The 12,444-nt window shown below is 29.0% G+C and overlaps 1 protein-coding gene across 2 annotated transcripts in view; it reads left to right on the top strand.

The window, feature by feature from the left end:
• LOC106459248 (serine/threonine-protein kinase MRCK alpha-like) overlaps window positions 1–12,444 on the top strand; it is a 143,320-nt gene that overhangs the window by 116,757 nt on the left and 14,119 nt on the right. For both annotated transcript variants that reach the window (XM_022385785.1, XM_013918850.2), the window contains exons 30-37: window positions 3,336–3,417; window positions 3,785–3,928; window positions 6,609–6,681; window positions 7,652–7,714; window positions 8,319–8,399; window positions 8,754–8,917; window positions 9,848–10,013; window positions 12,230–12,337. In XM_022385785.1, the coding sequence (XP_022241493.1) occupies window positions 3,336–3,417; window positions 3,785–3,928; window positions 6,609–6,681; window positions 7,652–7,714; window positions 8,319–8,399; window positions 8,754–8,917; window positions 9,848–10,013; window positions 12,230–12,337 (881 nt within the window). The remainder of the gene's footprint in view (window positions 1–3,335; window positions 3,418–3,784; window positions 3,929–6,608; window positions 6,682–7,651; window positions 7,715–8,318; window positions 8,400–8,753; window positions 8,918–9,847; window positions 10,014–12,229; window positions 12,338–12,444) is intronic.

Raw genomic sequence — 12,444 nt, 5'->3', positions numbered from 1 at the left:
TGAATATTGTTTTATTAAGCTCATTCATCACTAACTTTTCAGAACTGATTTTTTTTACTTTCTTGCAGCATTTGGTTTTTTATATTTTATCATATTTCAACAGTATTTCATTATTATTTAATATGAGTAGTTAAATTACAAATGTTTCTACTTGTACAAGTAATTTAACTTTAAACATTGCAATTCCTATACTCTAACATGAGAACTGAAACACTAGTAGGCTGAGTGTTATCCAGTGATTAATATACTAGACTGTATATCTGAAGTCCCATTCTTCATCCTCATTACCATCAACAACAGAAAGAATGCTCTCGGCACTTTGTGGTCATGGGTGCATTGTAAGAGTGTTTGTCAAATCTCACTATTGGACTAGAGTAGCCTAAGAGCTGGTGGTATTGACTATCTACCTTCCATCTAGTCCGTCATTTCAAAATTAGGGTAGACTGGTGCAGATAGTCCTTTTGTAGCTTTGTGCAAAATTCACAAAGAGAAACAACAGTTTTCAGTGTAAGGTTAGATAACTAAACTGATCTGAACTGTATCAATGGTTAAAACTTCTCTCTGACTTAAAATAATAATTTTGTTATTTTAAGTATGACAGCAGTAATTTTGGCTGAATTACAATTACAGTACACTTATTATGCATAATAATATTCAACAGAGAATCACATTTATTAGTGTATCTGTAAGGGAATGGGTAAATACTCTAGATTTTCTGTTTTTTTACCATTTACTTAATGCCATCATGGTTTATGTTGCTGTCTGCCTAAAAACTTGTTAGAATTACAAAGATAATGACATATTTCTCAAGGTTCTAGACACAATATTAGCTGAGTTAAGAATTTATTGAATGAACTCGCCATACCTGTACCTCCTAAGGAGAGTCTTGATAAATGAGCATGTATCACAGGTTTGAAACTAGGTGCATCCTCCAATTAAAAATCCAATGAAAGGAGGAGGTCCTTAGGTTCAAAATAATGTAAATAACTGGAAAATCATTTATAAGTGAATTTTTTTATCTCTAACTTTTAAAGAAGTCTAGTACTAAAATCACATTTGAATGTTGAACACTGTTTTTTTTTAGAAATAGTTTCCAGCTGATTAGAGACTTATGGATTTTTTATATTGAGGATTTTATCTTTTTTGCTAATACTGTATTTATGATTTATTATTTTCTTTTGAAAACTATGGAAATATATAGAATAAGAGTTTGAATAAAGCTGATGAGTAAGTAAGTCTATGGTGTTGTGTAATGAAGTTCAGTCATACACGATTTGCAATCATTTGGGGTTTATGTGTTTTCCTATTGAGTTACAGAATTTCTTGAGTGGGCAAAAAGAAACACATGAAAGGAAATCACAAAGATAAATAAGTTAATGAATATAAAATAAGTTAAGGTGATTTGATATGTAACATAATTTTGTTCATCAATAAAAAATAAATAGGTCTTTGGTTTATGTATTTCTTTTGTACTTTATTACAGTGTGTAGGCCAGTAATTGTATACAAATATCTGTAAATTTCATATGGTGTTTTTGGAATAAACTCAGCCAAAAAAATTAAGTTTTAATTATTAAGAAATAAACTTTTGAGCACTTTTGTCAGATTTTATACTAATAACGTAAAAAAATGAGAAATTTGGAAAAAAAAATATTATTTTTTTATAAAAGCAGTGTTTTACAATAACTTTTATAGAATTCAGAAGATAGAAATTCATTAAAATACTATACATAATTGAATGAATTTTTTTTAAGTACAAGCTACATATTCTGTAGAAAGTTTATTTCAAGTTCCATGCAATTTCATTTCTGTAGTTTGTTTTCTTCTATAACCAAAGACCAGGAGCTGTTGGATTAATAGACCTGATCCTCAGAGGGTTAATGCATTGAAAATATTATGTAGAATTTCAGGCATTGTAGACAAAATATTAACCATGATGAATACCGTCTGTATAAAACAAAATCACGTTTGTATTTGGAAGGCACTAAAGTCTGTATACTGTCTTATGGGAAATATACATTACACATTTTTATGGAAGATAATTCACAGGAAAAGTTGCTGTGACTTAAACTCAGCTGCAAAAACACTTAAAATCTCATTATAAATCTCGATGTCACTTTAGACCTATGAAAGTGTACATGCATGGCTGTTAAATATTTTTTCAGATACAAGTCTGTGTAAAGTTTAAAATAAAATATGGTTTTAGTATCCATTGTAGATTTGTAATATTCATTATTAGTCATGTGTCAAAAATTATAGCTCGAAGTTCCTTTTCATGGGTAAGTTTAGTACTGTAATGACATTGTTTTTTATACTCTACAAATTATGTAACATATTTTTTTTTCTTCGTATATTTGTGATGATTGCTTTTCTGGAAAATTCAAAATCAGTTTAGCCACAGTTTATAGGGGAAGGGGGTTAATGATGATCCAAATATAGTACCAACAATTTAATCATGTTATTGTTTAACATGTAATTATTGTGTGATTGTTTCAAAAAATGTAGCTTTCAAATAATAGTTAAACCTCTCACTTTGACCCACATATCTTGAATTAGCACACGGGTTTATTGTTCTATACAAGATATGAACATTTTGTTTTGCCCTGTAAACATCATTAAATCTTGACTTTCTAATTGACTCCAAAATATGTTGATGATACAGCTAATTGACCTTGGATATAAATTAACTACTTGAAAAGGCTGGTGTTAATGATATAATATGGATACAAATGAGCTACATGATAAAACTAGTATTGATAATACAGCTGATCCTACTTTGATACAAATGGAACTATATGATTAATATTCTGATTTTACTCTGGATGTAAATGGAGCTGCATGATAAGACTGGATTTGATAAAAAGCTATTCTTACGTGTGCAAAAAAGGGAAATTATGCTTTAACTGAAAATTACATAGATGTCTATATAGCATGGTTTAAAACATGCTTATTTGTAATCATTAAATAGTGAGAGTTGGAAAATATTCAATGCGAGATCTAGTTCCGGTGCTATTAACTTGTTTTTTATGCACTTGGACTTAATTATCTTTCAAATATTAACAAATTTACTTGTTTTGGATAAAAAAGGTACAGTTCAATGTGTACGAGTATTACATTGCATTTGTAAAGTTATCTTCCAACCAAACACTTTAAAATTTCAAATAACAGTATCTAATAGATTTTCAGAATTATTTATTAAAGCCTTGTTTTTGTGCTTTACATAATTGACATTCTTATATTCAACACATATTAACTGTGTTTATTCTTGAACTCAAAGAGTTACTTAGATTTTATAATTTATAATTTTAGTTTGTTCTTGGTGATTTTTCTCTACAGAGGTGAAGAGTTTTCTGTTAGTTCAGTATTGGAGTCTGATGTTATACATGCAAACAAAAAAGACATCCCTTGCATATTCAGGGTAAGTAGGCTTAGAATACTGGTTAATGTAACTGCTGTAATTTTATTTGGACAAGTCAGATTTTTCCATTTATGAACATTTGAGAATAATCATGAGTTTTCAGTGAGTTATGAATATATATTCTCTTGCTTGGTGAAATACAGGATTAATTTTTCTTTATTCATCATTTAAAAGATCAAAATGATAAATTTGAGCCAGATGTATTTCTGATCCTTAAAATCTTTGTCTTTTTGACAAATTTCATAAATTCAACTTACAGTTTTCGGGCTCCTTGTTTCTTTTTTGGATGCATTATCTTCATGTGTGTCACATCCAAACCCTGGTTTATACTATCTTATGTGTATTACATCGATTGTGTCATTTCCAGGTCACAACAGCTATGATGGATCCTCCTGGTTTACGTAATCACACCCTCATGCTAGTTGACCGAGAAAGTGAGAAAAATAAATGGGTAGATGCTTTGAATGAACTCCTTCGTATTCTTCGTAGAAATAAACATCCAAACCGAACGGTAAGTAAGCCTTTTAAAACGTTTTATCTATTATTGTAAAAAATTTACCAAGAAAAATTTTAAAATGTTTAAAGCTTCACTTCTGTGCAGCTACAAGGAGTCCTGCCAATAAACATCACATGATTATAAATGTTTTTTTTTTACATTTTTCTGCCCATCCCAAAGCATAAGTCTGTACTTATAAGAAACTCATCCATTGAGATTATAATCAATGTGTCTTGTTTCTCGTGTTATTTTCTTTCTATGTTTGATGTTTTATTATCATTATTACAGCCTTTCATTCCTACATTTTTAAACCTTTTTGCAATGTCACAGCATGTGATATCCACAATTACTAATGAAACATAGCAATGTAAATGGTTAGGAAAAAGTTTAAATACCATTGGATAAAGTAGAGTATAGATTATTTCTGTCAATGTGGTGAAATGTGAGAAGTAATTTATAGTTTCATGGGAAGGTGATTAGATGGCATTCCTGCAAGGATAAACAGTGGAAACTAATGGGGAGTTTAGAAGATTTAGAAAGAAACTATATATCTGGGAATTTGTTGTAGTTTCTTTTTATGTTCTTCTTGTTCCTGAAAATGTTTTTGTATTAAATTATATCTATGTGAAATCTATGGAAGCATTCTTCTATTACAAGATATAGGTAAGTTTAGTTAGATTTAGTGAGTACAGTAAGTGAGAGCAAAATATTTTGATGACTCAAATTCTTATTTATTGAGTTTACCATATGCAAACAGTGCACATAGATAATTGAATTTATTATTTATTGAAAAGACTCATTATTTATTAAATATGAATTAATTTGTATGAAAAAATATTGTTACCTAGTCTGACAGGGGTAATGGTTACACCATTGTAAAAAAGTCAGATCATAGGTCCTATAAGTATTTTTCAGTTTTCATTATGTTTTATTTTTATTTATATCTGGAAATATTGACTACTGTAATTCGTAAAATGAGGTATCAAAAGAAATGTGGTAATGAATATCTGTGAAGTTGAAACTGACTGGATATATAAACTGGAACTTTGTGACCAACATTAAAAAAGCATAAACAAATTATAATACAAAAGGAAGTATTTTTGATGTTTTTCAAAATGGTGTCTCATAACAAATGATAAAAAAATTAAGTCAAATTATACAAGTTTTCAAGCAAAACCTAAGTACTATGTAGTAAGTTTATAGAATGTTTAATACAATTTTGTTAAGTATTCCATTGTGAAAAGGGGAAAAAACATCAATGGATATCAATGACTCACCACTTGTTAAGAAAGAGTTAATGCTTAAAATTTCTGAATAGAAGCTTTCTACTCTGCTGAACATACTGCCATCAGCAATGAAAGTTAATTAGGTTATACACAGAAATGTGTTATCGAATACCAGCAGTAACTCTTGAACAGGTAGAACAAAGTGCACATGTCATGACTTTTTTAAAGAGTTGCATGCAATATTTAAATGTATATAGATTTCAGTGTACATGAATAAACTTGGCATCAAAACTAGTTAATAAATCAAAGTTTAAGTTATTAATTTCAAAAGGAAATATTTAAATAAATTCTCAATCTCCCCTTGTATGTGATTATTAGTTCACACAGTTCAATGTACAACAAAAACAGATTTAAACTTATGATTATACCATTCACTACTTGTTGGTACAGATAGTACATCACATTCAATAATCTTATGTTTTTGTACTGCAGTAGTATTTAATTAGTGAAATTAACTGCAATGTTAATGATATTTTTTATTAATTGGTATAACTTGTATGTTATTAAGGACTTGGTAACCAACAGTTACAGACCCACAATGAATTTGGTGTGTAACTAAGTGTTCAAAAAGTCAGTGGTAAATCTATAGTTAACTCTCTCTACATGGGCTCAGTTATTTTGACCAACCACCAGTAACCATGAAAGTATCTATAGCATAACTTTTAATGGAGTTAATGAATTTTCACACAATTTGAGAAACTTTTAGTAAATATTACAATACTTTTGTTCACAAAAAATCATTGTTAATTATTTTTACTACAGATTTATCTATGTACATATGGAGTCATAGTGTGACTCAGACAAGTCTGAGTGCAAAGTAAATTTCATGTTAAGGTTAAAAATATTTTCTTTTCATCTTAAAGTTTTCAAAATTTATTTGCATAACCTCTAAAACTCTCCTAAATGAATATCAAACTTTTTTCAGTAAAATTTTTGTATTTTATCTGTTATTTTCTCAATCCTATATGAACTCAGTCAATTTCAGCGACCTCGTAATCACCCCAAAAATAATGAAATAAATCTAAATTACTCTTTTTCATTTCTATGGGGACTGCAAATGGTAACAGAAAATTAAAGTTATTTGTCCTAAATGGTTTAAGACTGTGTGAGAATTTATTATAATGTTTGTTGAAGAGAACTATTTGAATCTTCATAAACCACATACCATATGAGAAATGGAAGACAATACAAGTTTTGTTTTTTAATGTTAACCATACATCAAATCCCTATTTATTTTGTGGTTCCACTTGGAACTGCTTCACTTAAAAGATTGTTACAACATTAATTTGATGTTTAAAGCGGTGTTATGTCAACCAAAACCTTGTATTAAGTTTATAGTTTTTGCTTTCATAATTTAATATCGAGAATTTTTTTCAAGAATGAATTGAATTTTTTAATTTTTTATTTAGATATATCAAGCAAAGGAAATATTAGATAGTACATTGGTTATCACAAAAAATGTTCTGTCAGCTGCAATAATAGGTATGTACAAGTTATATTGGTTTAAATTCATCCTGTGAATCAGACAGTTGTTTTGTAAATTTAAGGTACAAATAAATGTGTCCCATAAGATTTGATAAATATTTCAGTTTTTCTTAATTTTGCTGCAATTTGTAAATGTATATCTTAAAAAAAGGCATATGTCCAAAATTCAGTTTAGATATTTTTAAAATAAAAAACCATAGGCAAATTTGTATGTTTGTTTTATATGTTTTACTTACTATTATTAACAGTAAATAATAATATTTGCTGAAAATTTTGCTCCTTTTTCAATAGTTCGTACTATTGTGAAAGTGAAATATGTTATGTATTACACTTGAGAAACCAATGACATTGTATTTGTATATTTTTTAAAGGATGTAAGTATTTACTTATACAAAAGTGGTAACAATGTAGTGAGTGGAATGATAATGTGTTTGTGTGACAGTGAAAACTGGTTTATGAAAGAGATCATAGTGTGTTACTTGTAAAAGTGACTTAGATTTTTCACAATATATGCAGATACATAAAAGTGTTGAGGTGTTATATGTAACTGTTATGATATTTTTATAAGCATTGGTTGTGTTTTATGTTTAAAAGTGATTGTCCATTGTTATATGTTCAAATAATGATAATGGCAACTGTGTAAATGATGACAACCACATATTAGAAGTGATAACAATATGTTATGTGAGTGAAAGTAACTGCAGTGTGTTATATGTAACAACAGTTAAATAGAACTTCAGGAACATTTAACTTATTACTTATACATGTAAATTTTTTATGATGTCTTTAAAAACTTAATTAATTTTGTTTAAAACTATTGAACTAGAAGTTACTGATAAAATAATGTACAGATTTGAAATGAAATTAAAATAGGCTTCAATATAGATCAAATCTATGTCTAATTATTTATGTTTACTATTGTTTTACGTATTTAAAAAAATAATAATTTAGAGCTTATCTTCTATAGATCAGGACCGAATTAGTCTTGGGACTGAAGAAGGTTTATACTGTGTAGATTTAGACAGTGAAGGTAAGAATAGGTTCTTTTCTGTTAGATATTACATAGTTACAGTAATGCCTTTTTTTTTTGCAAGTTCTAGAAAGTGTTTTAAGTATTATTAAACAAGGTATATTAATTTATATCTTTTGTTGCCTGCAGCAAGTTATTTTCACCTGTGGTAGAACAAAACTATAATTCGCTATGAATTAGTTCTGTGAGCCTTGTAGGGTGATACTGTATATCAAACTGTTGAAGTGTGGCTGGTGATCTTTATGATAATGAAAGTAGGATATTTACACAAGTTGCTTCTGTAAATAGTAAAAGTAAACACAACTGTAAAGATATAGCTGATATTTGTTTACAGTGATATATTTTGCACAAGAAATACTGAGTTCTGCTGTTGTGTAGGTGTGCCAAAATACACATTAATATGAATTTGTAAAACTTGATATTTTTTTCTTGTATTGAAACAGAGAGACTTTTAGATGATTGTAGAAGATATTTGCAGGTTGAGCTCCCTCAGTAATACACTGCATGTTTTCTAAACAGTTAAAATAATGATAACTTTAAGAATTTGCTAACTGATTTTATACATTCAGGTATGTGACATTTTTTAATGTAAATTATTCTTTAGAAATTGCAAGAATAGGAGATGGCAAGAAGATTTCTCTCATAGAGTACATTGCTGAGGAACAGCTTCTTATAGTTGTGTCTGGTATGTGGAAATTAGTAATTACATTGTAGTTTATAGAGAGGAAAATATTAATTGCAGTGGAAATATTTCATTTGGACTTGACATCAGAAACAAAAATATGTTAAAATTAATCATTTATTACTGTGTTGTTAAGTTCGGAACCTCTTTGATTTAATAACAAAAATGATTTGAAATAAATTTAACATCACAAAAGATTACCATGGCTATTGCTATAAATTTTATTGGTAAAGATTGTAAGTAAATGTTTACTTTTTAAACTGATTATTACAGGGTAAAAATAAAGTTAAAACATTTGTTGTTGTTTTTATATGGTAGGTATAAACTACAAAAAATACTTGTCTGTGAATGTTACAGGTAAGCAGCGTCACATCCGACTGATACCAATTCGAGCTCTTGATGGTCATGACGTTGATTGGATTAAGGTGTCAGACACAAAGGGATGTGTTTCTTTGTGTGTTGCACCTCTTCAGAAAGAATCAGGCCATGTATACCACTTCTGTGTTGCTGTGAAACGTCAGGTTTGTTTCTAAGATTATTTCTGCCAATTGGAACTTTTGATATACTGTTATTTTTATCTTTTATGTAGAATAATTCTGATAATCTTTTCTATGAAATATATATATATAGCACAAAAATCTGTGTGTCTGTCAGTTATCTAACTACTCTTAGGTTGCTGGGCCAATCTCAACCAAATTTGTGAGATGTTAGTTTGGAACAAGGGGCATGTTAATGGGATATTCACAATCCCTTCCACCCCCCATTATTGCTGTTATTGAGCATTTAGTATCTTTGGCGTAAGTTAATGTTAACTACATTCATAAATGGTTCCATATCTTTACACCAAAAGAAAAAACTATATTAAATTTTCTATAACAACTTACACACAATATGAGAAGAGGGCACACAAGTGTCTTATATATCTCAACTTCGGCCCATAAGACGTTACTGAAACTAATGACTGTCAATTAATTAATCTGTGGGAGGACATTAAGAGCTGGGTGGTGAAAACAGGTAACAGAAAACACCCATACCATTCTTAAAGCTTGTACAAAACTTTTAATGAGGTAATGATGAATACTGCTATAATATGTCATGCTATAAATATATTGTGTGAAAGTTAGGATTTTTGTGTTATTTATCACAGCATCCACCCCCACATTTTTTTTTTAAGTTCATAACCTATACAAAGGATGGGTACCTCAGCTTGTAATAGTGGGTCTGGAAATGGATATTTTTTATTAATTCAGAAATAATAACAAGGTGAAACTAATTGTTACTATAGATGTACAAGATTATGTGGTGTTATTTATTCACTAAGTACCTAAAAAATTTCAGACAGTCCTCTCCAACAGTCATGTTGTTTTAACTATTGTATGAGCTTGATGTATATAAGTATTAGTTTATGAAAAACTAACTGAATAGTAATTAAATAATTTTTGATTTTTCAGGTTGTAGTTTACCAGATAAATCGCACCAAAGGACGACATCACAAGTTTCGTGAAATAGCTCTACCTGCACCAGCTCAGTGTATGGAGGTGATGAATGACAAAGTGTGTGTGGGCTTCCCTTCTGTTTTCTATTTGTACTCATTACAAGAAGATACTCCACCAATATGTAAGTTATCTGCAGTCAGCTTTTAGTATATACCAGTTATAACTTGTTTAAGAACACACATCAACATTACTCATCACAGGTACATTATTCTAGACAGTGGGATAATGTTATAAGATTTTTGGTTTGTGTTGTTAGTCTAATATACATATACTGTTACAGTGCAGTAACAGTTGAATTAATTCTGTAATGATACACTGTTAGTGTTTTAGCCTTCAGTGTATTTTTTCACCTGTATATCCTGGCCCCACAGTGTATGTTTTCCATCTCCATGCTCTATTCAAATTTAAACTGCCAAGAAATACAAAAAAATAATGAAACTCTGGACAAGCTTCCAAAAAAAGAAGTAATACTCCATCCTGTCACAAATCAGTGTTATTTGACTCTGTTTATAGTTTATTTCATAATTGGTATACTGTTAACCCTCTCGTTATGGGTAGGTGAAAGTATGCAGGTCATGTCTGTTTACAGAGTTACATTCAAATTTTAATTAAACTACTTTATTATCAATGTATACGAATAAACTTCACATCAAAACATAGTTAATAAATCAAATTATATAAGTTTTAAGTTTTTAATTTTATAAGAAATAAGTTTGAGAATCATGACATTTGTTCTCTAGGTCTTCCCTTTTCTTTAATTTATTTACTACCCCTCCCTGAAGTATGGAATTCAATGTAAATTGCTCTTTATAATATAGATATTACTGAGACAAAGTCTAATATTTATAGCCTTCAATCATGTTTGTTTACAGAGCCATAAGCCTATGACACCCTTTCTTTCACAATTTGTCAATAATTCTTTCTGACATTTTATACTATATCATTTATAACCAATAGAAAGTTAAAGTTTTAATCTGTCAAATGATGTATGATGCTACATTGTTTTGAGTACAGAGTATTGTCAATATTGTCTTCAGTTTGAAAGTTTATCTCCTGGTGTTCAGATTGAGCAGTAAAGGGAACTACTTTAAGCCCCCTCTTGTAATAGTTACAGTACGTTGTTTGCTTTGTGTGTTATTATTCTGTGTTCTTTGATGCATTATTTTAAATAAATGAAAATTAGTTAGTGTACTGGTACCATCGTTACAAAAAAGTAGGCTTAAATTTCATTAGTAACTAACAGCAAAATACAAGAAGTCAAAAGTAAGTACTAGATTTCTGGTTTTTTGTGTATATTCTTTATTTATGGTTATAAAAATAACTAAAATGTAAATGTTAGAAACTTATTAGGTTAGATAAGATAATGAAAAAAAATAAACAAATATTCTTCATGAGGAGGGATGCTTGCAAACATCATTCAGTATGTGGTTGTTTTATTAGTTGGACACAGTTCAAAGGGCAATAAAACAATAAAATTAAGTATAAACAAATGTAGACTGTTATGACACTCAAGCTACTTAGAATGTAATTTTCTGTTACAACCTGCCTTCATTTTAGAAATTAGAAAAGAATAATTTAGACATATTTCGTTTTTTGTTTTTTCTGGTGGTTACAAGGTTGGTCAAATCAACCAAGTCCACATACAGTTAGATTAGAAAAAATAACAGATAAAAAAATAAAGTTTTACTGAAAAAAAATGTACTTGGGAGGTTTTAGAGGTTATTCAAATGAAATTTGAAAATTTTCACAGTATGAAAAGTATTGTTAATCATAACATAAAAATCACTTTGCACTCGGAGCGGTCAACACTCTGACTCCATGTATTCATGAACAACTGTTTAATAAAAATGTTTAATATAAAAAAATGTATTTATTGTGTTCAAAAGACTTAATATTTACTGATAACTTAACAAGTTTCGTAAAGTTACGTGGAAACCGATGGTTACTTTGTGATTACAAGGTTAACTGCATTGACCAAACCCTGTATGGAAAGAGTTAAAGGGATTTTTGTTTCTAGTAGATGTTGTTATTTTATACTTTGTCACTTTACGGTGTTATTTTTAATGGTTTTTAATGGATGTTATCAGTTTTAAACTATTTCAACTGACAGTGTTATTGTCCAGTTTGCAAACATTTAACAAAATTGATGACTATTGCACTATTGAACATAGTGTGACAAATTTTCATTTGATATTATAATCTATAGATCTTGCTATTTATTATTCTTCATTAGAAACAGTTAGAGGTCTGAAATAATGTTTATACAGATATTTTTGTCACTCCATTTAATCATATTAATTGACTGATTCTTCTATGTTTCTTCATCTTCATCATCAGGTTTAGTTCAACCAGAAAGTAGCGCCCTCTCTTTTCTTATTCATAATCCTATGGATGCTTGGATAGCAATAGAAATTTCAAACAGAGAGTTTCTTTTAGTTTTCAGCCGTAAGTATTATGTACGAGAAAATGTATAATGTTTGATTATTATGGACAAAAAATAAATCATTTCCGATAACTTAATACTTTATTTATTTGTTAAAATATTTTAAAAA

The sequence above is a fragment of the Limulus polyphemus genome, unplaced genomic scaffold (genome assembly GCF_000517525.1).
Source record: "Limulus polyphemus unplaced genomic scaffold, Limulus_polyphemus-2.1.2 Scaffold26, whole genome shotgun sequence".
NCBI classification, from domain to species: Eukaryota; Metazoa; Arthropoda; class Merostomata; order Xiphosura; family Limulidae; genus Limulus; species Limulus polyphemus.
Note: the sequence above shows the minus strand (reverse complement) of the source record. Positions and strands in the feature narration are given on the sequence as shown.